The 27,223-nt window shown below is 24.5% G+C and overlaps 4 protein-coding genes across 7 annotated transcripts; 1 reads left to right on the forward strand and 3 right to left on the reverse strand.

Moving 5' to 3' along the window:
- Nucleotides 1-444: 444 nt before the first annotated feature.
- Nucleotides 445-22,950, reverse strand: LOC112601817 (neurexin-4). Of its 4 annotated transcripts, XM_025349609.1 has the most exons (34): nt 22,521-22,950; nt 22,269-22,441; nt 19,349-19,522; nt 18,518-19,065; nt 18,316-18,437; nt 18,150-18,250; nt 17,933-18,081; nt 10,564-10,716; nt 10,313-10,497; nt 8,909-9,076; nt 7,952-8,120; nt 7,744-7,859; nt 7,242-7,664; nt 6,856-7,166; nt 6,514-6,769; nt 6,221-6,451; nt 5,983-6,155; nt 5,684-5,918; nt 5,430-5,630; nt 5,195-5,368; nt 4,875-5,100; nt 4,565-4,812; nt 4,165-4,443; nt 3,937-4,086; nt 3,585-3,803; nt 3,372-3,521; nt 3,167-3,317; nt 2,793-2,964; nt 2,555-2,714; nt 1,451-1,629; nt 1,293-1,389; nt 919-1,091; nt 671-833; nt 445-616 (listed from the first exon to the last, which is right to left on the reverse strand). In XM_025349609.1, the coding sequence occupies exons 1-34, from the start codon at nt 22,534-22,536 to the stop codon at nt 531-533; spliced, it is 6,531 nt and encodes a 2,176-aa protein (XP_025205394.1). In that variant the 5' UTR covers nt 22,537-22,950; the 3' UTR covers nt 445-530. The 4 variants fall into 4 exon arrangements, with proteins under 4 accessions (XP_025205394.1, XP_025205392.1, XP_025205393.1 ...); XM_025349607.1 differs by lacking the exons at nt 17,933-18,081; nt 18,150-18,250; nt 18,316-18,437; ... (2 more) ...; nt 22,269-22,441; nt 22,521-22,950 and adding exons at nt 10,828-10,989; nt 11,069-11,234 and having other exon boundaries at nt 10,564-10,765; XM_025349608.1 differs by lacking the exons at nt 17,933-18,081; nt 18,150-18,250; nt 18,316-18,437; ... (2 more) ...; nt 22,269-22,441; nt 22,521-22,950 and adding exons at nt 10,822-10,989; nt 11,069-11,234 and having other exon boundaries at nt 445-598; nt 10,564-10,765.
- LOC112601819 lies at nt 11,514-13,448 on the reverse strand. Its single transcript, XM_025349610.1, has 4 exons — nt 13,312-13,448; nt 13,127-13,242; nt 11,968-12,059; nt 11,514-11,888 (listed from the first exon to the last, which is right to left on the reverse strand). Exons 1-4 carry the CDS (start codon nt 13,402-13,404, stop codon nt 11,572-11,574), a joined length of 618 nt encoding a protein of 205 aa, XP_025205395.1. The 5' UTR covers nt 13,405-13,448; the 3' UTR covers nt 11,514-11,571.
- Nucleotides 22,951-23,132: 182 nt separating the features above from the next.
- LOC112601821 (39S ribosomal protein L52, mitochondrial) lies at nt 23,133-24,693 on the forward strand. Its single transcript, XM_025349612.1, has 3 exons — nt 23,133-23,348; nt 24,235-24,367; nt 24,436-24,693. Exons 1-3 carry the CDS (start codon nt 23,266-23,268, stop codon nt 24,577-24,579), a joined length of 360 nt encoding a protein of 119 aa, XP_025205397.1. The 5' UTR covers nt 23,133-23,265; the 3' UTR covers nt 24,580-24,693.
- Nucleotides 24,575-26,552, reverse strand: LOC112601820 (uncharacterized protein C20orf24 homolog). Its single transcript, XM_025349611.1, has 4 exons — nt 26,216-26,552; nt 26,025-26,128; nt 25,813-25,942; nt 24,575-24,748 (listed from the first exon to the last, which is right to left on the reverse strand). The coding sequence occupies exons 1-4, from the start codon at nt 26,309-26,311 to the stop codon at nt 24,707-24,709; spliced, it is 372 nt and encodes a 123-aa protein (XP_025205396.1). The 5' UTR covers nt 26,312-26,552; the 3' UTR covers nt 24,575-24,706.
- Between the last annotated feature and the right edge of the window lie 671 nt (nt 26,553-27,223).

Raw genomic sequence — 27,223 nt, forward strand, 5'->3', positions numbered from 1 at the left:
TCAACTAAACTGTAATATTAACAATACAAATTATATAAAAATCGCACATCATAAAGTTAATAATTTAAATTTAAATCTCAAATAGTGCAATATTTGCAATATATTTTTTAAATAAACCATTTTTATTATTATTCAGTAAGTTTACTAAATAGTGAATAAATAATATTGCATACATTATATCCATTATATTTATTTTATTTTATTTACTTACAGAAAAATACAGGGCCTTATTGAGAAAAACTTCTATAGAGACACTAAATATATAAAATACATTATTATTTGTGTATTGAATAAATGTTCAATGATTAAATAATAAATAAGTAATTCTTAAGTCTATATATTTTTACTCAAATAATGAGACATTAATTTTAGTACATAGGTACTTAAATATAATACAAAAATAGGTAGACATAAAATTACTACTTTTAATTAAAATACATATCTTCATAAAATATTTAATAACAAATTTTAAGATTTAAATGCATTTTCAGCATTAATTTTTTTTAAGGTGATAAGTAAGATTATTGACATTATTGTTTATCTTCAGTAATTTCTTCTAATGTTTCAGATGTTTCTTCAATAGGCTCCCAAGTTTTGTCTATTTTGTTTAAATAACCTATACAATTAATGTATATAGTTTTTATAATTTTTTTTTTAATAAAATATATACCTCGTATAGCAGAATGTTTTAATCTAGGTTCAATTTGTAATTCTTTTCCTTTAATGACTTCATTATCTTCATCTGGAGGAGTATAGAATCGAACAATAGGTAATGGCTGTTTAGACAATGATTTCATTTCCATATTTATTCCATTAAGTTGAAGTTTATCTTCCTGAATATGAAGTAAGATTAAATTATAACCATCTATTATAAAGTACATTAATAAACAACTTAATAAATGTTTTACTATATTATACTTTTACAAGTTTGTATCCCTCTTGCATTTGAATTGATTGTCGTTTATTTCGCACTATTTCAGCATTAATTTCTTCATCTCGTCGTTTCTTCCATTTAACATTAGTACGGTATGCATGATATGATACAGATATTATGACTAACGATAAGATACTAGCCATTACCATTGCAACAACTTTAAAAGCAAAACACAAAGGCTCATATTAAGTTTTATAAATAAATATTTGGAACTTATTATTTATAACTAATTAAATCTAAACCTTAACATTTTTAATATTTTTTGCTACAAATTATTAGGTAAGTACATAATACATATACATATTATGTGTATAATATGAGTTTATTTTTTTTTAAGTTACTCTCAAATTTAACTTACCATTAAATGTATTATCTTGCTGTGTGAACACTTTTGCATACTTAGAATCATAAGGCATTCGAGCTGGAGGATCTAAGACCCATGTTTGATCAACTCCCTAAAAAGAATAAAACATTTAAAATAAATAATAACAGGTTTAAGGAAAAAATAATTCATACATAGCTTATGTTAAGTGAAGGTCCAGGTCTAGGTTTATGTATATCATCAAAAGAAGCACACTGAGCGCTGCGAACTCCTTGAGAATTAGTTACATTTACTTTTTCACTACCAGTTTTTGTAAATAACATATATTCATCTAAAGGTCTCATTGCATTATAATTTACTTCCAAAAATACATCTAAAATTGAAATATATATATTATAAATACATACTTACATATTATTTTTTAACTATTAAGATACATATATTTATTTAAGTTATATTATAATTAATAAGTTGAGAAAAGTCTAGGACAAATTGGCGCAGCTTATTTAGATACCAGATATTATATTTTTTTTATCCATTATCATTATCAAAAAAATATCAAATACCCTAGATCAGGCACCAGCAACCTGCATCCCGCAAAACGTTTTACTGTGCCTTCAAAATATATAGGTATAATGGTGTTTAAAATTTTGATTTTATATCTTAAATTATAATAAACAAAATTAATTTGTTATTAGGTATTATACTTTTACAAATATAAGCTGCATGGACTTTTATTAATTGTTTGAGAAGGGTTCAAACAGACTATGATGTTTTTTTGGCTCAACTTTTGGCTAGAATAACCCCCCCCCCCCAAAAAAAAAAAATTGATAAAATATATGCAACTTAATCATAGATTGCATAAAATTGTGTGTGAATATATCAATCGTAATCTAATTATTTAAATGGGATTGCACATAATATTTTCTTAAAATAAAACTACAATAATTTATTATTTTGTTATTTTTAAAATTTAATATATAAATCCATTCATATCAGTAGCTTATATTTAATAATTAAAAAACTTCCCACTAAAATAACCAGGACTTGTGGTGATGTAGTTTGTCACCTAAAGAATGGAGGTGTTATAAGTATGATACAAATTTCAGCTAAGATCCAGACAAATGACTATAATAAATTTCAAATGAATCAGTTTAGTTCAAAAGAACATTTATTTCCATGAAAGATCTAACACTCATTTTTATTAAATAAATTAAGATTTAAAACAATAAAACTGCTATAGCCCAAAAAACAAATATTTTACATTTTGCCAATATTAATTTAAGTATACAAATTACTTGAAATGCATCCACTATAACTTGTATAAGAAGCAAATCGTGGGTCAGTTGTATTAAGTCCACCAATTTGTACTTCATTATCTCCAGCTGTGATATCTGTTAAAGTATCAGTTAAACTTAAAACTGGAATTTTTTTTAGCTCAATAGGATCTCTATCAACCTAGAAAATAATAATTATAATTTATAAATAAATCTTTAATTATAAGTACCTATGTTAACATAAGCTAATTTAGTTTACCATAAGTATTGAACTAGATTCAGTACGTTTATAGTAGACTGAGTGTCTTGCTCCATTTAAAAAGTTTCTATCTTTAATGTGTGCACCAAATGCTCCTCCTGTTCCCTCACGATCTTCTTCAAATATCATTTCACCTTTTTCATTTAATGCAACAATAAGATAGTAACTTCTCCTATATAACAATTTTATTTTATTTTATATAAGTAATAATCACAATTTAAAATAATATACCTTAGATTAAGTTAATAATTCATGTGATACAATATAACTAAGCATATTTAAAGAAATGGAATAGTGTATCAAAATAAAAATAAATTGCTTAAAACAAATACATTCCCTGTAGACTAGGTTATTTATTGAAATTTATATTTTACTTGTTCTCCGTTTGGATAAGCAATAAAACTGTACTTCGTTGTCTCTTGTCACTACTTGAGAAAGCTAGATTTAACTTTACTTGCGTAACTGGTCCTTCAAGAAGAAATTTTCGGCGTAAAACTGACACACCACTAAAATCTGCTCCTTTATCTAAACACCAGGAGTAGGTAAGAAAGTTAACAAATTAATAAAAAATATCTATACCTAAACCACAAAAATCTCCATAATAAGATGTATGTTCACAATCACATGAACTACCTCCTTTTTCAAAATTTTCAATACAAATCCCTTTATTTTTACAAGGCTGTTGCTCATCACATTTCATGTTACAACCAGATATTATGCCTCTAAGCTCTATAAGATTAAAATAATTTAAAATTGATGTAAGTTAACAATATTTATAATTTTTATATATACCTTTTTCTTTAGAAGTATTAAATGAAGAATTTGCTAAACCAAGACTACTGAAACTGACTACAAAATCATCTATTTTTAATCCTCGTACACAACCCACATATCCAGACAACCGAACGGATTCTTTTTTACTACTAATTAAATTTTCTGGATCAAATCCACCAATATTTACTTGAAAGTATTCTGTAGGAGGAGCAGGGGGTCTTTGTGGTGATAAAACCTCTAGTAACAATCAATAAACAAAATCAAATAAAAATGTAATACATTGTAAACTATGTACTTATTGCATATTTTGTATAATACTTTTTAAAGCACTATTTATAAACTATATAAAAATAATTTTAAGTAGACCCACCCAGTTCAGGATTTATCCAAGGTTTGCTAGTATAATTTACCAATAGACTATATCCAACTGGAACAGAACTATTTATTTCATTGACATATAACATAGTAACATTTTCTGTTCTCACCAAAGCTAATTGAATAGATTTTCCTCGATTTAAACCTTAATTATTAAATTAAATGATTTAATTCATATAATTATAAGCCATATATCATAATACATATATAACTCAAAATCTACCTGGATATTTTACAGTTATATTGTAAATTTTATGAGAATGATTAAACACAAATACCACAGAATTTCCATTCATAATAAAAAGTTGCACAAAATTGTTTAAATGATCATTTGCATGTAATATTAAAGAGTTTTCATCATAAGTTCTTAAATTCATTAAAATATCTTTAGTCAAAAGTTTATAATAAGATTCTTGACTTAATTCTGTTATATTATTGATAAAATAATTCCGTTTAAAATATGACTCTCTTGTAATAAATGTTAAGCCTTGTGTATTGATATCTAAATAAATGGTAAATAATAGAAATTTAATAAAGGTAATAAGTATTAAAACCAATAACTAATACATATAGAACTGAATATTGGGATAATATTTTATTACAATTTTTAATTAATACTTAACTATTTTCACAATATATTCCACTATAGGCCCAAGGGTTTTCACAAACACATTGAAATGTACTCCATAATTCTTTGCATTTTGCCCCATTTTTACATGGGTTTGGAGCACACGATGGTTTACATTCTTTTATAATTTCAGATAAATGAACACTCATATATGAATATATATCTAAAATTTCACCATTTACTACCAGTCCTCGAAAACATCCTATTAAACCTTGACTTACAGTTGTAACTTGAAGAAGGTCCCTAAAAAAAAATTTATTATTTTCATTATGAACAAAAGAATAATAAATAGATAATAAACTTACTCTGTAGCACCTCCAATATACATACTTCCTTCAAAAGGACCAAATTTTTCATTTGGCAATAAATCAATCATTTCATAATCTGTATTAATCATAAAGCGTACATGATGAGAGTTGTAATCAATCCAAATTTTCTGCCATTCACCATTATTTAAACGCCGTCTAGATTTTACTTCCATGTCTCTTGATTTTCCAGAATTTAACGTAAAATTAAAAGTTAATTTAAAATCTAAAAGTTACAGCGTTATGAATAAATATATTAATAAAGTAATAAAAAAATTTAATTTTAGATTAATAAAAATTTTAATTCATAAAAAATATACCACTAGTAAGAGCAACCATAAAAGAAGGGTGTTGTCTTCGAATCGGTGGTTGGTAAAGTAAAATTGCTTTTTCACCAGTAGTCCTAAAACTGAATGCTATGTCTCCTTTCCTCCAGCCTGGTACTTCTATATAAGATTGACTAGTTGTAAATGTTACAACATACTTTTGAGTGTCTAAAAATGTAAAGCATCTATTTTAATAAAGCTTTTCAAATATATTTTTATTAAATCTAACTTGTTTCTACACATTCGAGTGGCCCTAATGTTATACGTCCTAATGCATCGAGCTGTAAATGTTCTTGTTGTAAAAATACCATTTTTGTAATTCCTAATCCTCCATACTTAGAAGTTAAATAATGTCCTTCATCTGAATGCCATTTTGCATCCGGAAAATCACAATTACATGAATGTGTACGATTTGAACATGTCTTATTCACTAAAAAAATATCATATTAAAAAAAAAAAATTTTAATTTAATATAAAAAGTACTTGAACATGGACAAGATCCTCGTTTGGCATAACCAATAAAATTAATGAGCTCTTCTTGTGCAGCGGAAGTAAACCATGTAGCAGAATGGAGATCTAATGGAGCTTTATAACAATCATATTTTATATACTGGCTACAATGTAAGGAATGTGATATAAGCTCTTTCAACATTTCCGGAGGAAAATCTCTATATGTTATAGTAAAACTAAAATCTGATTCTGCTGCACTTCTAACATCCTAAATTTTTAAACACTTAAAAATGTATATATATTTATTGCATATAGTATTAAAATTGTTTTACAATTTGACTTGGTAAATTGTGTTCGACAATGGTTTTTGAATCTCCTTGAGCTCCAAATTCACATTTAACATGAGCTGGGGGAAATTTGCCATTTCCATCAATATCAATGAGATATACATCAGGCTTAGTATAACCTAAAAGAGCAAGTTCTTCGCATGTCTTACGAAACTGTGCTAAATCAATTCAATTATATTGATATCTGTTTAAATTATAAGTGATTAGGTATATGTATTTTTACCAAAATGGCAATTTTTTCCAATATATCCTGTTCCTTTACAATCACAAATTACATTATCATCAACGACTGAACATTTACCATCATGTTCACAAGCATTTGGCCTTTTACATGGATCTACTAATTGACAATTATCAATAGAAACTTGGCCAGTTGTCCTATTAGTTCTGACCATATGTCTAGATTCTAAAAATTTACCATCTAACCAAATTTCTCGTATACAACCAACAAGACCTATAATAATAATTTATTTAAAATTTAAAGAATTATAATTAAATTAAATAATAATATTATACCAAAACTTCCTTTGCCTCCAATGCCACTACCAATAGTTATTGTCTGTTCAGCCAAAAAATGTTGTATACCATTTAAAAAAGTTGTCTTATTTTTATCATCTACATTTAATGTAAGTAATCCTTTAGTATAATTTAAACAAATTTTATGCCAAGATCCTTCAATGTTTAAATCATATTTAACAGTTGTTAATTGTGTTACATTTTTACTAGACGATGGCGTGAGTTCAAAACGTATTTCATTGTTTACCATCCGCAACTTATAACAATATTTTCAATTTATTAATTATGTAATATAAATAAACTATAAGAGTATAAATTGCCTATTTAAAAATTTCTACTTACTTCCCAAAATCCTGAAGTATTCTGAGTGGATGTTATCACAGGCGATGACACTAAAATAGCCATGTGCTTATGACTTTTAAAATCAAACATTAAACTTATATGATTAACGGATGCTACTGGCCATAAAATATGTGAAGATGGAAATGGCAATGTTATAGGAATCATGTCAACTTCAGTTTCTGTAAATTCTGGTGATAAAAATCCGATGTAATGCACTTTTGGATTTCCTCTTTTTAATTCGTATAATATTGATATGTCATTAAAGAAAACATATTTTAGAGAACCTATAAAGTTATTATGTGATTTCAAACCTGAAATCAAATATTATTTGTTAATTTAATTAATCATACTTTTAATTTAAATAATGATCATAATTTATGTTGTACCGGGTTTATTAGAAAGTGTAGGACCGCCACCAAAGTATATTTCAGGATCTATGTATAAATAATTTCGTGTTCCAGCCAAAATATAATTTTTAGTTTCTCCATTAAACATAATATCGACCATATTTTCTTTATGTAATATTGTCAAGTTATGCCATTGGTTTGAGTTTGTATTATTACCTACAGTTGCAAATATAGGCTCTCCATCTCCAAGTTCAATTTCAACTATAACTGATCCATTATAAATTGATATCGCTATGTGATGATGTTTATGAGACTCTCCGCTCGCATAAAATAAAGCAGAATCATCAAATCTAGTCTTAAACATAAAACTAATACGATTCATACTTGAATGAACTCTATCTTTCCAGTCATAAACGCGATAAGATACATAGGAAGATCCTCGTAAAGTTAATACAGTAGAAACTGAAAATGGTTAATCAGTTTATATAGGTACTAATGATTTAAATCCAGCACATTTCTTATAAATAAACTATGATTATACCATAAATATCACAGTATTCGCCTTCATAAAGAGTTCCAAAACAATCACAAGACAATTGGTTGTAATGATTAATACATAGACTACCTTGAAAACAAATATTGTCTTCAGTTTTACATCTGAAATTAGTGTTTAAAATGAATAGCTTGCTAATAATATGTATTTTAAATTTCAATAATTTACTCTTAAATGGTTTTAAAATAAACCATACTTATCTATGCAACCTTCTTGTACATTGTCATGCTTAGTAGCAATTAACGGTTTGATGGGTAATAAATCTGAAGCAGCTTTTCCAGCACTCAAAACCATTTCTTTTATGCAGCCAACAAATGATTCAATAATATACTTAACACCATGTAGTTTTTCCTCAGGGCTCAAACCTAAAGAAATCATAAAGAAATTCATAAAATAATATTAGGTAAGAATTTATAATAGTCAAAAGACACTTAAATAGATTTTGTCAAACTGATCAACTAGAGGAAAAATTAAATTTAGGTTTTTGTACCTTAACTGCAAGTTTTTACAATTCACATTTAATCACTATGATCTATATTCAAATCTAACATTTTCTTAACAGAATAGAAGTAGTTCAGACATTTTTCATTTCTAGTATAAATGTTTTATAACTTAACTTGTAATAAAGGATTACATTATAAAAATCTAAATATTTTTCTTATGATAGCCCTAACAAATGAAAAATTGGATTTTAAATAATAATTGTATAACTAATGACTAAAATTTAAATATGACAATACTTGATTAACTTAGAGAATTCTTAAAAATAAAGCAAAAGTATGAAAGGACCTATGGTATGTTTTTAATTTTAATAAATTCATGAAGAACTAATTAAGGCATTGTTGTAAGTTGAAAAAAATTTTTTAATTATATTTATTTTTTTATAATTTTTAAACTTTCCCAATTAACCTTATTTGATAGTATCTATTATATAGAAACAAAATCAGTGTTGCTCAATATATATATACATATTTTTTTCAACATTACTTTTTTTTTATTCATATAAAAAAATTGATTTATAATGTATACATCTAATTAATTATTTTTATTTTTTACTTAACTAAATATAATTTATTTTTAAATTACATCAATAAGATTAGGAAAATTAATTAATTACATTTCAATCTAACTATTCTAATTATTAAATTCATACCACCAATTAAAACTACAGATGTTAAGTCTGTAGATATGCCATAGTTACTAGACTTATGTAATCCTTGAATTATTTTTTCTGCACTTATGTTATCTACTTTTGCTATAAGTCTAGCGCCATGTACATCTATGCGTACAGTAACAGTGTGCCAAATATCATGATTCAATCCTAAAATATGAAAAAAAAACTTATAAAATTATAATACCTTACATAATAAAAAATTGTATTCAAATAAAATTATAAATAATACAGGACTTTTCACCTTACAACCCCACCAAAAAAAAAAAAAAAAATTAAGATTTGAATTTAATACTGTCTTCTATATTACTAATAGTAACATAATTATGTGTAATATATACACTTGTAGAGAGTAAACATTGAATTTTAAAATAAAATCTTGTTAATAGAATTAAATGTATATATAATTCTTAAGATTTATTATGATTAAAATTAAAATTAATAAAATCAACATTATTTTTCTTAAAATAACTCTATAGTCAATAAAATGTTTTTTCATAGAAAAAAGTTAAGTTATTTTCTGAAAATTTAGTTTAAATGATAGTAACGACTAATGACTATCATTTATTTTTTTGTTGAAGTTAATAGTTTAAAATCTTAGCTTAATGTTAAAAGGGGTTTAAAATTTTAAGCTTCCGAGTGATTATTTACTTTTATATCAGATGATTCTTTTATCAAACAACATTCATTATTTCAAAATCTATTAATGTTTATAAAGATATTTTTTTCTCATGTAATTTCTTGTTGAAATAAAATAACATTTTTTTAAGTTTATAAGTATTTATTTTGTAAGTGGCTTTGCAGTAAATCAACATTTGCATAACATTTCTTTATCTTGCCTCTCCACTCAAAGAACTTTAAATACTTATAAATAATTTATAAGCTACTCGAAAGAATTTCAATTTTTATGTATTAAAATAATCTAAAAAATATTTTGCTTCAGAATATGAAATTAAAAATGTATGTTTTCATTCAAAACAGTAAAAATCTTAAGCAATTATTATGATAAAATAATTAAAAATATATATTTTTAAAAAAAAATTTTGTTTTATTTCGACGAGAAATTATGTAAAAAAAAATATTTTTAAAAACATTTATAGATTTTGAAATAATATTTATTGTGAAAAAAAGACTATTGACTACTGATTACTGACAAAAGAATTGTACTGTTTAACAATTATTTTAAAAGACTTTTTTTGTTAATATTTATAATGTATATATTTGTTATAATTTAGAAAAATTCAAACCTAAATAATGAATGTTTTTAAAATTTTAACATTTTTAAAGTGTTTGAAGACTTAAGATATCTCTAAAGATCTGTTTTATCGATTTGTTACGATAACTATTTTAATATAAAATATGTATTTTTTTAAATCTGTTACTCACCTTCTCCTACTATTACAGAGGTAGAATGTTTACCATAAACATGAACTACTTTAAGTTGTCCTTTTTCTACAATTACGTATAATGCATAAGGAGGAAGACCAGTTGGTCTATCCTTAACACTATGATAAACAAGTAATCCATGCGGTAAACGTGTCCGAAATTGGAATGAGATTTCTCTACAAAGCCTATTCAAATTCAATAATGGAAATTATACAAATGAAAAATTTGTGTACTATAGTGTCAAATTTTACCTTAATTGAAATGTAGGAATACGATTGCCATCAAGCTGTATAAATGCATTATTTTCAGCCATCATAAATACAGTATAATAACCTGATTCAGAAAATGTAAGTTCTGCACCTCTATCACTTGGTGCTATTGGTGCCAATGTAGATGAACCATATTCATATTTTTGTTCAATAGGTTCTGAGACAAAGTATGTATTATTACGATCTAGGAACAATTAAAAGGTTGAATATTTTGATAAACTAATAAATGTACTTAGTTACTTTTACCACCAACACAATAATACAGGCATTCTGCCTCAGAATCAAATATATTTTCACTTTTGCAAATGCCACTTGTGTAAGTCCTACACTGATGTAAAATAGAATCATAGTACCATTTATGTATCCAATTTTGACACGGGCCACGCATAATTGGGATTTCACATCTTTCTATTTTTTAAATATGAAATTAAAATGTATAAATTATATATGATTAAATAAAAAAAAAAATAAAAAATTAATTATATACCCTTGAAATTTTCCAGTGCTTTCACATCAAATACAGTTATAATAAGAAACACAGTTATAAAAATGTGCATTTTTCACTCAAATATTAACATCATCACACAGATGTTAAAAGTAAGATATATATTATATGAGTAGGTATTAGTTAAGTTATTTTAAACCAACTTAGAACTACATCATGTAGTTTTAAAAAGGAAACTGTAGACTACATAGTATATTCACAATAGAATAATAACCCATTCAATTAGATAGTCAATTGAATTCAATTTTTCAATGACTCACAGTTCTTAATGGAACAATAAATTATATAAATAATAATAAAATACAATTAAATTACATGATATATTTTGTGTATTATGTCAATATATTAATAGAAATCACCCAAAACATTTGTATATTCTTAATTTTAATCTACAGAAACAATAAAATACAAAGATTTTATTAAAATAATTTTGAATATAAGTTTTACACAATTTATAAGCTTAAATGTATTATATATAATTATACTTATGATATCTGAAAAAGGAACTGACAGATGTTACATAACATAAACATAGAATTATCATAAGGTGTCGGGAAAACAATGCATTCAATTGGTGACTGACAAACACATGAATGTTCAGCAGCAGTATTTTCCATATTATTTTTTAACGCATCAATTTCAAGGAATGTCTGAATGGATGTATGACATATATCACAAGAAATTGTATTGACAGTTGATTTTATGAGATTGCCAGTATGGCAAACAGGACATTCAATAGAATTATTTTGTAAATGCTGTAAATATATATTATAATCGATATCTTGTTCACATATCCATTTCACTGTAATATAAATACATACATTTGTAAAGTAAAACACACTTTGATGAAAATATAATTTTTTATAATTCATAATACATACTCTCTTCATCTAAGATTTCCTGTTTAATTTCATCAAATATTTTATCTTCTTCGTCCAGAGAATGAAATCCATCATCTTCTTCTACATCCATTCTTGTTATATAGATTAAAACAAATAAAAAATTATTTTATTAAACATTTAATTATTTTTAATATTATTTAATAACATATCATAGTATTATAGTAGCTTTAGATTATACTATATGAGGATTAGCTATATAAATCTACTTCACTTGGTAAAAGATAAACTAACACAAAATAAAGTGTTATATTTGTGTATTTTAGTTTATAGGTAAATCAATATCAGTATGTCTTGCTTTGTGACTAATTTGACTAAGATGGACAATTCACCTAAGGCGGATATGATATATTTATGGTATATTTTTGAATGTGATTCAAACTACTTTTTTAATTTACCTAATAAACTTTGAAAGTTTAGTCAAACAGGTCAAACAGTTTTTGAATCTTTTTATTGTATATTTAAGTAATAAACAATTAATTAAATATTGTTCTATTTTAAAAAAAAATTCTATAGCAACGTTTAGTGATTTACTAGAAAACTGTTAACTAAATTTTATATTTTAACATTATTTTTATAACCAGTAGTAACACTAAATAAAAATAAAATATTCAAATTTTGTGTGCTAAACTGAAATTTATCAGTGAGCCATCCTAATGCAAACTATATGGGTTGTAAAATGAAGCAAGAATACTCTCCAGGTCTGAATAATTGTGTGTGCAATGTTTAGAGCTAATTGGTTTAGTAGTTTCCAAGTTTACAAACTAAATGCAAACATACAGTGAATCCAGGATAAATGATAATGGTAATAAGAGAAACATAAATTAAATATTTTTATGAATATTTTATAGAGTTAAATGGTTAGAAAACCTTTTCTATTACTCTCTAATTTTTAAATAGTTATTTAACTTTAGAAACCCATTCAAAATGATTTTAAATATTATAGATTTACCAGTATAATATGTGATTATAGATTTGTCGAGACTGATTACTAACAGTGCTAAATTCTATTTTAACTATAGTTACTTACATTTTATTTTTCATCTTTACATTGTTTTAAATTTTAAACATAAATTTAATATAAAATATTACTGCATATACATTAAGACATAAAGAAGTTTAATTTAAGAAATAATTTTACTTTATGCATGTCTTGTCAATAAATGAAGTGACCTCATTTTCTCGCATTTCATATGCAACATTGCGCACTTGTTCTAAAAGAGACTCTCGTTTATTCTTAATAATACTTTTGTACCTCTAAAAATAAAAATGAATATATATTTAATTAAATTATAAAAAACAAATGATAAATACACTTATACATACATGTCTCATGATGTCTCGAAAATTGACATCTCGGTTTTTACCACGCTTGTAATTGGCAGAGCGATTTTTAATTTTTGATTCTATACTGGACATAATATTATTGTGTCATCCAACCAACGATTCAAAATAATAATAAATGAATTAAGTTTATAAAAATCAAAAAAATGAAGTTGATTATATATTCGTGTATTATTATAATTTATGAAATTCGGAAGTAATTACTTATTACACAACAAATTAGACCTAACTCGTCAGTTGTCATGACTCATTAATATTTAGTTATTGTATTATAGTATTATAGTTAGTTTTAGAAGTTATCACTTATCATATTTTTTAATAATTATTCCTAAAATTAAAAAATTTGTTATCGGAAATTTAACATTAATCATTGTTCTGTGATATTATCTTTGGGTGGTATTGTAATATTATATTGATAATAAACGGGCGGGAAAATAAAGACTAATATATAGTGTTAAATTATAACAGGCACTGTTGTACATTTTGATAGTCATTTTTATGCTGTGTTGCAAACATCTATTTTATGTGTGCTGTGTGAATTATTTAATTCTGATTTAGTGGTTTTAATACTTTTATGTATTTTTAAAACTTCTTTATAAAATTTCGTTTATATATCGTGATACATAAATTTTAAAGCAAAAAAATTATTTCTAATGTATGAAATTTTATTAAATTGCTATTGAAAAAAAAAAAAATTAAAAAATTTGAAAATTTTTTTTTTACAAATTTTTCCAAAAGCACTCAAAAAATTGCTGCTGAGGCTTGAGGTGTTTCATATATAACGATAAGACGTATATGTGTATAAGCCAAAGAATCTTCAGAGGATATTATCCGTTGTTTATAAATCATCACGTAAATTAAACAAGTGATGAAAGAAATGAATATAGCCGGATGATTTTGATTCTGATGTTCCTAATTCGACGGACAGTCAATAGTAAACGAATTTTATAATAAAGGCAACATATCCAACAGTTCTTTTAATTTTAAATTAAATTTAAAAAAAAAATAAATACATTATTATGATGAAAATTGTCCAGTTTGTCGGTAGGTTATTAATAAACTAAAAATTTACTTTTAAATAATGTGATGATAGCCGAAAGATGCTAATGAACTAATGGAGCAAAATGTTTTGACGCTTTGCATTGTAATTGTTAAAATTGTTTACGTTCAATTTATACACTTCGATGGGATAAAAAATGCCCAATCGCGGGTAATCTGTGAGATCTACTTGTATGAAATCTGGATAAACAAATCATTCAAGGTCCATTATATTTGGTGAAATAATGAATAGGAACTAAAAGATAAAAAATACTGACTGGCAAAGTAGGTCGGCTAATTATTATACGCATGCTGGATCATTTCGTTTTGGCTGAAAAATCCAAGACGAAGATAATGAGAAGAACATATTAAGAGATAATCTATTGAAGTCAGTTATGATGACGTAGAAACACTTATTAAATGTTGTTATTTTATTAACTTTTTCCACTGTTAATAATATTCATACATTTTCCTGGATATTAAATATGTACATCATTTATTTCATCATGAATTATAAAATAAATAGCAAATAAAAATATTGCTTTATTATCTATGATAAAAAATAATACTTGTTTAAATAATTTGATGTTTCAAAAGACGAGGGCTATTTGTCTTGAATTGACAACCACTATCGAAAAACTGCCACTTGGCGCATGGCGGTCGGTGCTCATTTTTCATTATTAAAAATAATGGATTACTAAAAGATAAGAACTTTATTTTATTCATATAAATGATATCAAAAAATAAAAAATGATGTTGTACAACCGAAGTATTTCAAGTATTCCTTTTTACAGTGTGAAAATTGGGTTGTTTAACTTGGACTAAATGGACTAGCCCTAGTGGTTCTTCAGTTCTTGCCTACGTGAAATGGTTTTTATTAGGTTATACGCTTGTAAGACAGATAATATCTGGATGAAGCATCTTCTTAAATTAAATCGCTTTCAATTAAATAGAAAACCTAAGAAACGAAATACCAAAAATTTGACAATAGAGTATTGAAAAATTTATGATTGTAGATTGGAGGTTCAATAGTAAAAAATACCCAGTAACAAAAAATCGTAAAAAATAGGAACTATTAATTTTTAACAGAATAAAATTCGATTTTCTGTTTAAATTTGAAAATTAATAGTTGTAAGCACTAAAATTTTATCAACTGCCAAGTACTAATACTCATCATTTTTGCACTATTTTGGCTTTTTTTTTTAATTTATAATTAGGCATTTACAATGTATTATTTATTTACAACTCAAGTATAATAATAGTTTTGTTTTTAAGTATAAAGTTTGAAGATTTAATTCAATATTTATCTTTGTTACTATCAATCAAATGTGGACAGCAGAGATATCTCTAATCATTATATATGTAATAGTATTTAAAATTGAAATATAAGTTTTTGAATTTAATCATATTGTAGAATATTATTATGTTTAACCAACTGCTTGATTACCATTACTTATTTTAATTAAAAAAATATATTTATAATAGATTTGAATAATTCACATTTTACCAATTTGAATTTAAGTATAGTTCTATAATCAAAATTAATAAATAGGCCTATCCAAGTATAGTACACAAATTGTGTCATTATTTGAAAAATTCAAGTATTGCTGCATATCTACATAATAGAAATTTAAACATTTAAGTATTTTAATATGTATACATTTATTACTTAGGTTTAATCCTAATTTATGAACAAGTTTAAATGACTAGATCCTTCCACAATATAAGCTAAGTTAATCAACTAATTAACTTAGTTTATTTTGTCAACAACCAAATTCATAATTCCAATAAGAAATTTAATGAAACTTCAAAAATTTTCACACTTTATGCGTTAAAACCTGACAAGTCAATAAATGTATTAATCATTTATCAGTAATTGGATAGAAATATGTGAATTTAGACTTTTATCACCTATCGTTCAATTTTCTCATTTCAAAATTCTGTACCAGTTAATATTGTCTATTTCAGAAATTTTAAAATAAAATATATGGTATAATACACTTCTGTGAAATAGATTATTCACTATGTGTAATAACAAATAACTAACATACCTGAAAAATAAATTTCAATAAAAAATGACTAGTTTTGAAAAGCTATTTGATATATCAATAAATAAATATTTCTAGATATCAAACAAAACAATAATGTTTAACTAAAAAAGATTAAATTAATTTATGATCATTTTTTATTATAATAGTTGGAATTAAAATTACATATTTTAATATTAATTAACAAAATATTTTTAATTTTGTATCTTTTGAAATATGATATTCTACATATTTATGTATAGTATAAACATGATGTATTATGTTGAAATGAAATAATTTTAAGTAATAGACATGTTAAATTAAAATGTAATACTGTTTTTTAAAATCATGTTCTCGTGATTATACTTAGTTTTTATTGAATTTCATATAAAAATATTCAACAAATGTAATGTTAAAATACATAGATTATTAAATAAATAACCTATAAAAATATTCAAATCATATTAATTTGATAAGTAAATTTAGTAACTATGTTTATATGTAACATAAATATAAATATATAAATACAAATATAAATATAACATACAAATTAAAACATTTTGGAGCAAAGTAAAACTGTTACTAAAAAAATTATTTCAAAAGTATTATTACTTTAATATTACTTATTTATACTAACGATTTGAAAAAAAAAACATTTTAAAAATTTGGCAAACAGGTGGTTACATGATAAAAAATATTTTTTTTTTTTTCAAAATAAATGGCTGGAAATAAAAGTATATAATGTAAATAAATAAAACTAAAGCAAATTTTTGACAAATTTATGTCTGTTAAAACAAAATTATTTAGTTAATGTTTTAATTACAGTTTCTTCAAATTCAACTTTTTTATCAATTCGAATGTGTTCGATTCCATCCAAACTTTTTAATACAATCCAATGTGGTACTTTTTCTTGGAGAAGATTCAAGTGTGCTTTCCATTCCTCTAAAATAATAACAGTTATTTTTATTATTATTTCTATAACTTGTAGAAAAATTGTGAAATAACGAAGGGAATATTTAATTACCGTCTGTCATAGCTTCAGGATAACTTTGTTTTAACTGACCAATAACCTTTTTGAATGGCATAACATTTCTTTGAAGTTGTACAAAATAGGTGCGGATCCTTCTTGCAATATCTGGTAATCTATTCATCATTCTATCTTCATCTATTTGACCTACCGACCGTGTCATCAACTCTTTAGCTTTTTCCGCTTGTTTTTCCTGAATCTTTACATAAATATTTAAGTATACATGTAAAAACTCAGAATATGGAAATAATACCTTTAGTAAAAATGATTTGGGAATCCCTTTAAGTGCTCCTGTTAAAGCATTTTTTGCATCTGTAGTTGGAAATTTTTTTTCAGTTAAATTTTTATTTTCATTATTCATTGTTGTGAGAGTGCGGTTTAAACGATTATTGTAAACAAACAATGCATGCGATTTGTCTAAAATAAATTAAGTAGTAATTATTATATTAATTAATCATTTAATTTAAATATTTTTATAAGACTAAGTAAATAAATACCCAATAAATCTTTGGCAGTTATTATTTTTGATTTGTTAATTTCAATTTTAGGTAATGTTGAAGGAATAATATCTTGTACTGTTTCAACATCAAACTCAGGATGCCATCTGGTTATTTTATCTTTGTCAATCACAATAGGGGGAATTAATTTACTTAAATATTCCTGAAAACCGTAAAATAATAGTTATTTTAATTTAATATAATTAGTTACAATCACTACAAAAATTATACTTGATGATGCTCCTTCAAAATATCAAGTAGTGCATTAGAAAATGTTTTTTTTCTTTGAGTAGTTAGTTCAATTAAGTCAATATTATCTTCATTTACTGAGCCTAATTAATAAAACAAATTAATAATCTAATAATATCAAATTAATAACTATACTAATATTATTTACCATAATTTGGAGTTATCACTAGTTCATAACTAGATTTTTCTTTTGGTGATTTTACTAATGCAAACTTAAAAAAATCTGGTACTACAGTTTTGATTTGTGCCAAGTGCAATTCAGTAAAATTTCTAAAAAAAAAAAAATAATAATTATAAGTTGTTCATAACAAGATTAATTAAAATATATTTTTTTAAATTTAAATGATTACTTTCTAGTCATTTGCTGAATACCACGTTTGAGTTTATTAAATGTTATTTTTTCTTTTCTAGTAAACATCATAGACGATACAGTTTCCAAAGCTTTGAATAATTCGTCCAAAACACGGTATTTTAAAGGCAAAGGTAATGTTTTAGTATCAACTAATGCAGCATATCGTTTTGATGGTGACATAGCTAATAGAGATCCAACTTCATCTAATAATTTTCTAGGTGAAACATATTCTCTGGGCTGTGTTATCTGAGTGGTCGTCATTACTTTTCTTGGACTAACCATAAACTGTGTTGGGGTAAGAAATAAGGCTGTAGGTTTAAGTTGAGATCGTTTGATAGGACTTGATCCAACTTTTACTGGGCTAGTATCAACCATGAGATCAACTGATTTAAATGAAGATAAGCAATGACTTTTAGCAGCTTCAACTTTAGATTCTGCAGAGTTAAGATCAATTTGTGATTGTTCTACTGAGTTTAATTTTTCTTGTAATTTCTTAAAGTTGTGTTTACGACGAATAATTTTACGAAATTCGCCTAAATCCAATTCCTAAATTAATTAAATAAATATTAATTTATCATAATTATTGTTTAAATAAAAAAAAAATTTTTTTTAATTTTTTTTGTTAGAAGTATGATCAATAGGTCAAGGTTACCAAGATTATCTTTATATCTTCATTATACATAATTGTATCATAAAAATAAAAGAAATTTTCTTTTAACTTATCAGTTATAGGACAATTTATATTTTTAAAATAAATACAATTGACATGAATTTAATTTTTATCTAGTTATTTAAGTCATACATATAATACAACTATTGATAAACATACTTTACGTAATTTGGCCTTAGTTGATGGTGATTGATCCGGTGTTGTTTCTCTTTCAGAACGAACTTCATCCTTATTTTCAGTTTCTTTTTTCTCCAAAATATTTTCAGAAACAGTATTATTAACAGAAGCATTTAAATTATCTTGGCTAATTGTTTGTATTATATCAGAATCAACCTAAAAATAAATTTAAATGATAAATAAAAATGATAGGTACAACTATACATAATATGTATTTGACAGAATAATAAATTATAAATGTATGTCAGAGGTAACAAATAAACTAATTATTTTTAATAATAAAACCCAATTATATAATATGGGAAAATATTTTGATAAGTATAAAATTACTTATAATTTAAGTAAAAAAAATCTATTGGTTTTATACTGTTATTTTTCCTTTTTAATCAAGTCTATAAATGTTTTATCTTGCAATAAATATAAGTTTGGATTTTGATGACTAAGGTGGCTTTATGTACATAGGTTATTTTAATTTTATACATAATATTTATCTAAGTCTCAAAAACTACAAAATAACCAAAACTTATTATAATAAAAATTATGAGTATAGTCAATGCTATAAATGACAACGTTTTTTCATTAATTTTTCTTTAAGCTAAAGAAAATTATTAAAAAAGATATTTCAAAATCTGAAGTTTTTAAGAGGATAAATTATAGATTAGTGGAATGATTAGAATTGTAGGGTTTTAAGACTCCATAAAATTGAATTCTATAAATTATTTAAATGTAACTGGACAACTTTTCTACTTACTTCTCTTTTGAATTTACTTTTTGCATATTTTGTGGTTAGATACAGATCAGCGGTTCCCAACCCTTAGGCCACGAGCAACATGGTATTAGGCCGTGAACCATATATTATTAAATATTATATATATATATTTAAAATAATATTATTATATATATACATTATTTTTTTTTATAAATATACCTTATATTTTATAATATTTCTGGTTATAATAATATTTAATCAATATTAACTACAGTGTACAATTAACGGTATCGAACATTTGAATGTAGTTTTATCTCATATAGTTAGTTTATTACTAATAGGTTCATGTTATTTATTATTTTAATCATATTTATCATGCACTAGTGAAGACATTTTCAAATCTGTTGACTGTTTTATAAAAATAGAACTATGTAGATTGGTCTAAGTATGTAGGTTTGACAACTGATGGGACATGTGCTATGTTTGTAATTCATACAGGATTAATTTCCAAAATTAGATTAGTTGCTCCTTTGGTTCAATGGACATATTGTAGCATACATATAGAGGCTCTTACAATTAAAGGCTTGGATGAGTGTCTAAAAAATACTGTGGATGATGCAGTTAAAATCATCAACTTTATTAAAGTAAGGCCTAAAAACTCTAGACTTTTTGGTATTTTGTGTGATAAAATATGGGCAGTGAACAAAAACAGTTTCTACTTCACTGTAAAGCTTATTGGCTATCAAGAGGTAAAATGTTGTCAAAATTCTTTTATTTCTAATAACTGCCGTATGTGTATATGTGTGTGTATGTGTATGCTTACGTATATAGGTGGGCCTTAAAGATTTTTTTACAAAATTGGTGGTCTGCACAACTAAAAAGGTTGGGAACTGCTGATATTGATGATTATTTTATAAGTTACACATATATACTATATAGATATATTATTTTATAAATTTTTACTTTAATAACTCATATTTTATCTATATTAACCACATATTAAACATTATTTTTAACAATATAAAGCAATCAGTTTCTGGCAATAATATAAATTTCTCTGATTTGACTGTAAAACTGTTATTTTTTATTATGCCACTTGAGAGAAATATTTTTCCAATTAGATCAAGCTTTGGGCCAACAAAAGTAAAAACTCAAAATACGGATTGATTATGAGTGTTTAGTCATATATATATATATTTTTATTAATAATGATAAATTAGTATTAACATTAGTATAAAACATTACTGAATCAAATTATTAAACTGTATAGTAGCTGTAATTAAATGTTAGAAATTCTAAGTCAGTAGGCTAATAATTTGATAATGTGTTCATTATTTATAGTATTTTGTTAAGTCAGGTTTGATTGGCCAACTAAATTATTCTATAAATAGAGAAAAAAAAATTTTACAACACTTAATTCGATGTATTTAATTTAGTATAAATTTAAGCATTATTTTAATTAATTGAATGTCTAATATAACTAAAACATATTATAGCATTGAAAAATATAATATAGCGAATTCTATTTAATGTGATCACATTGCAGGTACAGGTAATTTGATTCTGTAAATCGTTAACCAGTTAATTCTATAAAACATTTTAATTTTAATATTAAAACCTGAAATTAAAACTTATATACATGGTAAGATATACTTATTTTATGCTTAGTGTTCAAAAATTTACTTATGATTTTTTTAAATTTTCTATAAAATTCAAATAAACTGGGAATTTTTTAAAGTTGATGCGACTTCTCTTAGAAAACATTTATCAAAACATAAGTATACAAATAAATTTCTTTTTTATCTTTTATTGATACATATTTCCACTTTTGTGATGTTTAAAAAAAAATGTAAAACAAATATCAAACCAAACTGAATGTGACACAAATCAATAACTTAACTATGATGTACAAAGATACATAAATTAGTTCAAAAATAAAATTAATTTTATAATTTAACAACCAATTTGAAAATCCACAAAATTTATAAAAAAACATTCATGCAAGTGATTCAATTATGTGATATTTTGTGATTCTAATAAAAGGTAAATTTAACATTAGTAACACAATTAGATTCATAGATTTTTTACAATTCCAATAAACAATAAATTATGTAAGCCATTAACGACATTAAGCAAAACTCATTGTATTACGATGTATAATTCTAATAGTTAATTACTAATTAGTTGACTAACCTTTTGTTTTTTAACCGTTTGCTGCGCGGTACAATCAAACGACAATTTTCTAGTTGGTTTATTTATTCCAATGGTATTGTTCAATAGTTCTTTTTTATGTAAACCATCTTCATTGGTTGGCCTTTTTCTACTTTTGATGAAATTATCCAACGTTTTTTGAGTATCCATGTTTACTTCAATAACAATTTGATTTTTCGATTGAATTGCAGAATAAAAATTGATGTAGGTCAATAGTCACTATTCAGTACTCACTAATCAGTATGGTCATAAATAATTTGACATCAATAATGGAATTTCCAATAACTATTACTTATCTAATAGCACTAGCATAATATATTAACGACGAATACTAATGTATGCTTTAAGCATTTAACAAGTGTATTCATAGAGAAGAATATTAGAGTTGAATAAAAGCGGACTATTCACGGAGTGTTTACTGTTAAATATTTATGAACTATGAAGTAGCTTGTTACAGGTGAAGAGAATAAGTAATAATCAAAAATCTTCGCTGGGTTATCTCTATAGTTAATTTTATAGACCTAAACAATAATAATTAACAATATATAGAGGCTACCGGTCACCGTATTCACTGAACAAAACAGTAAACACTAAAACTAAACACTAAACAGACAACAGTACTATATTAACTATTCAGTGCTACCGACTGGCCAACTGCAGTATTGCACACAACTTCATTACATCTACAAACTGCAGGGGCTGCATATTTTGTATGAAATCAGTTCTTCTCCTGATAATAACTATAGGATTTATGCCTTGGTAACCGGTAGCTCTTGTTTAGTTATCACAATTAAAGATATCTTTAATCATGCTTATAATCTACATAGTGTGCGATACCATGGCTTAAGCAATACTGATAACTAATATATTAAAGTTCTCATTTCTATTAATTCTAATTACTAATTTCTATGTAGCTTACTTGTTCATTTAATTAATTTAGTGGTTATACGAGAATTTGTGATACATTAAAATATTTGAAATGTTGGGCATCAATCTGGTTAGAAGTATTAGATCTTTTTCAACCAGTAATAGTTTAAGATTAGATATGTCTTGGAGATCTTCGTAAGTAGCTAAATATATAAGTATTCATATATTTTGTAAAATTATAATATTCAATTTATATAGAATGTTTCTCAATTACATTGTATCAATTCTATAAAAAAATATTGTGATAAATAAAATATTTAATTTTAAAATTAATCATTGAGAATTATTAAGAAAATTGTTAAATTGTTATTTTTTTTCTTCGTCATGACCCATAAGTATCATTTTTATATCTAATTTATTGAATATCTTCTCCTTTGCAAATTCCTCTGTAATCTTGCTATACTGACATTCCCCATCTCCTTTCCAACAATTTTAAAATGTTACTACAATATACCCACTTTTGTCTCTTAAGATATTTCAATATTTCAAAAATATTTTCTTCATGTAACCAATCTTATAATTGGTATATAACAATCCTCCACACAGCACACTTCCTCATGTTTGTCTTCTTAATTTGTTTGTATAAATTACAATTTGGGTTTATTACTATTTGTTTCATTTATCTAAGTTGCCGTCTTTTCCTATAATACTCTTTACACAAATAAACATTATTTTATAATTAAAAAAAAGCAACTTCTCGTGCTTTAATAACCTACCAAATCTGTGATTTTCTTTTTTTTTTTTGATAATTTTCCATAGAGTATTCTGCTTAATGTTTCATACTTTATCATTCTTCAATAAAGTAGACTACTTAATTTAGATTATATTATGTACCAACTTTTTATTTGTATATTATTTTTATTGTCTAGACTAATATTGTTATCCAAATTAAAAAAAAAATAACAGTATCTTTTTTAATCATAGACTATTAACTTGGAAATTAAAATTTGTTAAAGCATAATTTCTTCCTTTTATAGATTGCACCTTATTGTATTCATAATTTGTTAATTTGAATTTACAGAAAAAAACTGCCTTTAAATCCAATGGATAGAGGTATTCTTACGGATGGTGCTGATTACATTTTTTTGGATGGACGTCCTACCCCATTTGGTATGAAACAAAAACGAAAACTTTTACTTCAAAGAGAATATGCTGTAAGTTTATTAGCAGTATTATAAACATAAATAACAATTTATTCAATTAAGTTTTAAATCATTTTTAGAAAAAAATTGTCGAACTTAGTGAAAGTTTAGACATTGCAAAGGAACGGTATTCAAAGAAAGTTGGAGAAACAGAGGAACAACTAAAACATGTATTGGAAAGGAAACTTAAACCAAAAGGAAATAAAAATATTAGGGACACATAGTCTTCATGTTTTTATTATAATTCATAAATTTGTAGGTAGAAAACACATTTTGTACAAAAAGTTATAATTTAATTCATTGTAATAAAAAAATTACACAACTTTTTACTATGAAAATTTGTTTTTGTATCTAATCAAAATGCATTCCTGAATACACAATTATCCACATTACCTGAAATAAAAATAAAATAAATAAATTACAATATATTATATTATTAAAATTAAGAATCAACTTAATTCTTTAAATATTTCCAAATAAATGAGAATTTTGCTAACAATAATTATAATATAAATATATTTCAATATTAGTTATTTTTATACTTTATATAATTTTAATCTAATGTCAAATTACAAATTGTTTATAGTAAATTATTATGTACTTATGTATAAACTAATTAGTGAAAACTGAGCAGCTGATAAATTGTCACATCACATGGTTTGGTTTTAGTAAGTCTGTAACTTTGCACAATAGTCAAAATCGATTGAATTTTTAGTATTATTTTTATGACTTTATTTTAATCTAATATAGAATTAAATAAAACAACTGGTGATAGTATAATGATAGTAAACATAACAAATATACAGATATTTAGACAATGAGACTTGTATGTATTGACTCTATCTTATTAATACATTTTAAAATTAATGCTCAGTAGTGCTTCACTTTTGTGAGACTGGCTTAAACAGTGAGATTTGATCAAAACTTTATTTTTAAGCAAGAAATAAGCATATAAAATATTAATATTTAATAATAACAACCAGAGAACATAGATAATTGTTTTATCTTTTAGTTTAATAGTAGGTAAATCCATTCTAATACTCAGGTTTGTATCGAAATTGGAACTGTTGAACATAAATTGTTCTCTAATTGTAAGATAGAAACAACAGTACAGCATATAAGAGTGTGACATTATCTTAAGAAAACTTGTGAGAAATATTGGGTTAAAAAATCAATGAATATTAACTAAATTGAAGGAATTTATCTATTTTTATAGATACTATTATTTTCTATAATTATTAACAATATTATAAACTTACTTATCATAATACGAGAAAGAACTTTAACTTGTAAAATAAAGAAAAATATATAAATCAGAACAAAAAAACCTACTAACAATATAACTATATCAAAGTTCTTTACTTGTTAAGTTACTATTTTTGGAACTGATAAAGTACTTTTATGGTAGAGAAGACAACTACATTTATAAGGTTCAATTGATTAAATATTATTTATACCAAAAATCCGGCTAATGAAGTAACAAATCCTTCTTTTGTTAACTCCCAAGCTCCGCCAAATTCTTCTTCATCAATTTGTTGGAAATTGGTAAAATATGCATATAATATAACAGCATTGAGCACTAAAAATCTAAGAAATAAACAAGAAAATTATAAATACTACTACACAATTGTTTTGAAAAAGTTTATAAGCTTATAGTTTTATTTCTTACAATCCTAATCCAAATAGCCCTTTAAGTGGTAATAGGCCCCATAATAGACCAGCAATGAGTCCAATAATTTGCCTTGCCCAATATATTACATCTAGAAATTCATCCTTAATAAACCATTTAAAAATAAATATAAATATTATGTCATGGAACAAAAATAAATAAAAATAAAAATTTCTACTATTTATATTTACTTTGTCAGGCCATTCTGAGTTTTTTGTAGTCGCTTTTTTTAATATATCCCAAATAGAATTTTGAAATGGAGTTTTCTTTTCAAGTACTTTCGACATGTTTTACTTGACGTACATAAGTTGTTAACAATAATTCGACCAAATCTGCTACTTTAATTTTAAAATTACTCGTTTGAATCTAAGCATTCAATAATAAATTTTAATATTTAATTTTTGGTGAGTATTAATTTTTATTTATTTGATACACATTACACTAAGACAATCAATATAATCGATGAGATTGAAAACCGGTATCATAAAATAAAATATTCCAAATATACAGATAGTGAATTGTAGAATTGTGTTAGAAATAAAATTTTAATATTATCTATATAATAAACTTATCAACTAATAGATAATAATGGTGACAAATCACGAAATAGATCTATGCAAGAAAAATTCCAAATTATTCCAATATGGCGTCACTACACTATTATCACAAAATATAATGCTTATCACGAAATATTTGAATTCTTACCGCCCTTCAAAATATAATCCAACTTATAAAAGCAATTACAATATTGTTATTTTAATTTATTTTGATTTACTGTGGAATTTTTCTAATTGCATCAGATATATTGATGGTAAATATATTCGTATAAAACGTCCAAAATATTGGTACAATGTTTAATAATTATAATATTATTTGTCAATACATAGGTATCCAAGGAGTACATAATGTAAAATATAAGTTTATTACAGTGGATTTTTATAGTCATATAGAATGATATGAAAAACAAAGTAATAGAAGTGTATAAAAAACAAATTTCTTTAATATACTACCCAACAGACCGCTTTTCAGTACAAATATTTCAATACCTTTTGTTTTATTAGAACTTGGAAGACCAAGGACGATTGATTTTGTAATATACACTTTACTGTATACATATTATATAGTTATAATATAATCTATCTATTATATAAAAAATAATAATTCTGTATTATCTACAGTAATTAATAATGCTCCAAATA

Source organism: Melanaphis sacchari, unplaced genomic scaffold (assembly GCF_002803265.2).
Source record: "Melanaphis sacchari strain LSU unplaced genomic scaffold, SCAv2.0 Contig7_pilon_pilon, whole genome shotgun sequence".
NCBI lineage: Eukaryota > Metazoa > Arthropoda > Insecta > Hemiptera > Aphididae > Melanaphis > Melanaphis sacchari.

Bases quoted from the DNA above. Each gene is read 5' to 3' on its own strand.
- LOC112601817 (XM_025349609.1), bottom strand. The intron at 10,717-17,932 runs CAAAGATTTATT...ACAAAAATATGA, and splicing joins AAATCAAAAATAATAACTGC to ATATGGTTCATCTACATTGG. The intron at 6,770-6,855 runs GTAAGTAGAAAT...TATTGTTATAAG, and splicing joins ATACTTCAGGATTTTGGGAA to TTGCGGATGGTAAACAATGA.
- LOC112601819 (XM_025349610.1), bottom strand. From the start codon at position 13,404: ATGTCCAGTATAGAATCAAAAATTAAAAATCGCTCTGCCAATTACAAG. The intron at 12,060-13,126 runs GTAAAATTATTT...CTATATAACAAG, and splicing joins ATTGACAAGACATGCATAAA to AATGGATGTAGAAGAAGATG. The intron at 11,889-11,967 runs GTATGTATTATG...TTTATATTACAG, and splicing joins GGAAATCTTAGATGAAGAGA to TGAAATGGATATGTGAACAA.
- LOC112601820 (XM_025349611.1), bottom strand. From the start codon at position 26,311: ATGTCGAAAGTACTTGAAAAGAAAACTCCATTTCAAAATTCTATTTGG. The intron at 26,129-26,215 runs GTAAATATAAAT...TGGTTTATTAAG, and splicing joins ACTCAGAATGGCCTGACAAA to GATGAATTTCTAGATGTAAT. The intron at 25,943-26,024 runs GTAAGAAATAAA...TTTATTTCTTAG, and splicing joins GGGCTATTTGGATTAGGATT to ATTTTTAGTGCTCAATGCTG.
- LOC112601821 (XM_025349612.1), top strand. From the start codon at position 23,266: ATGTTGGGCATCAATCTGGTTAGAAGTATTAGATCTTTTTCAACCAGT. The intron at 23,349-24,234 runs GTAAGTAGCTAA...TTGAATTTACAG, and splicing joins GATATGTCTTGGAGATCTTC to AAAAAAACTGCCTTTAAATC. The intron at 24,368-24,435 runs GTAAGTTTATTA...AATCATTTTTAG, and splicing joins TACTTCAAAGAGAATATGCT to AAAAAAATTGTCGAACTTAG.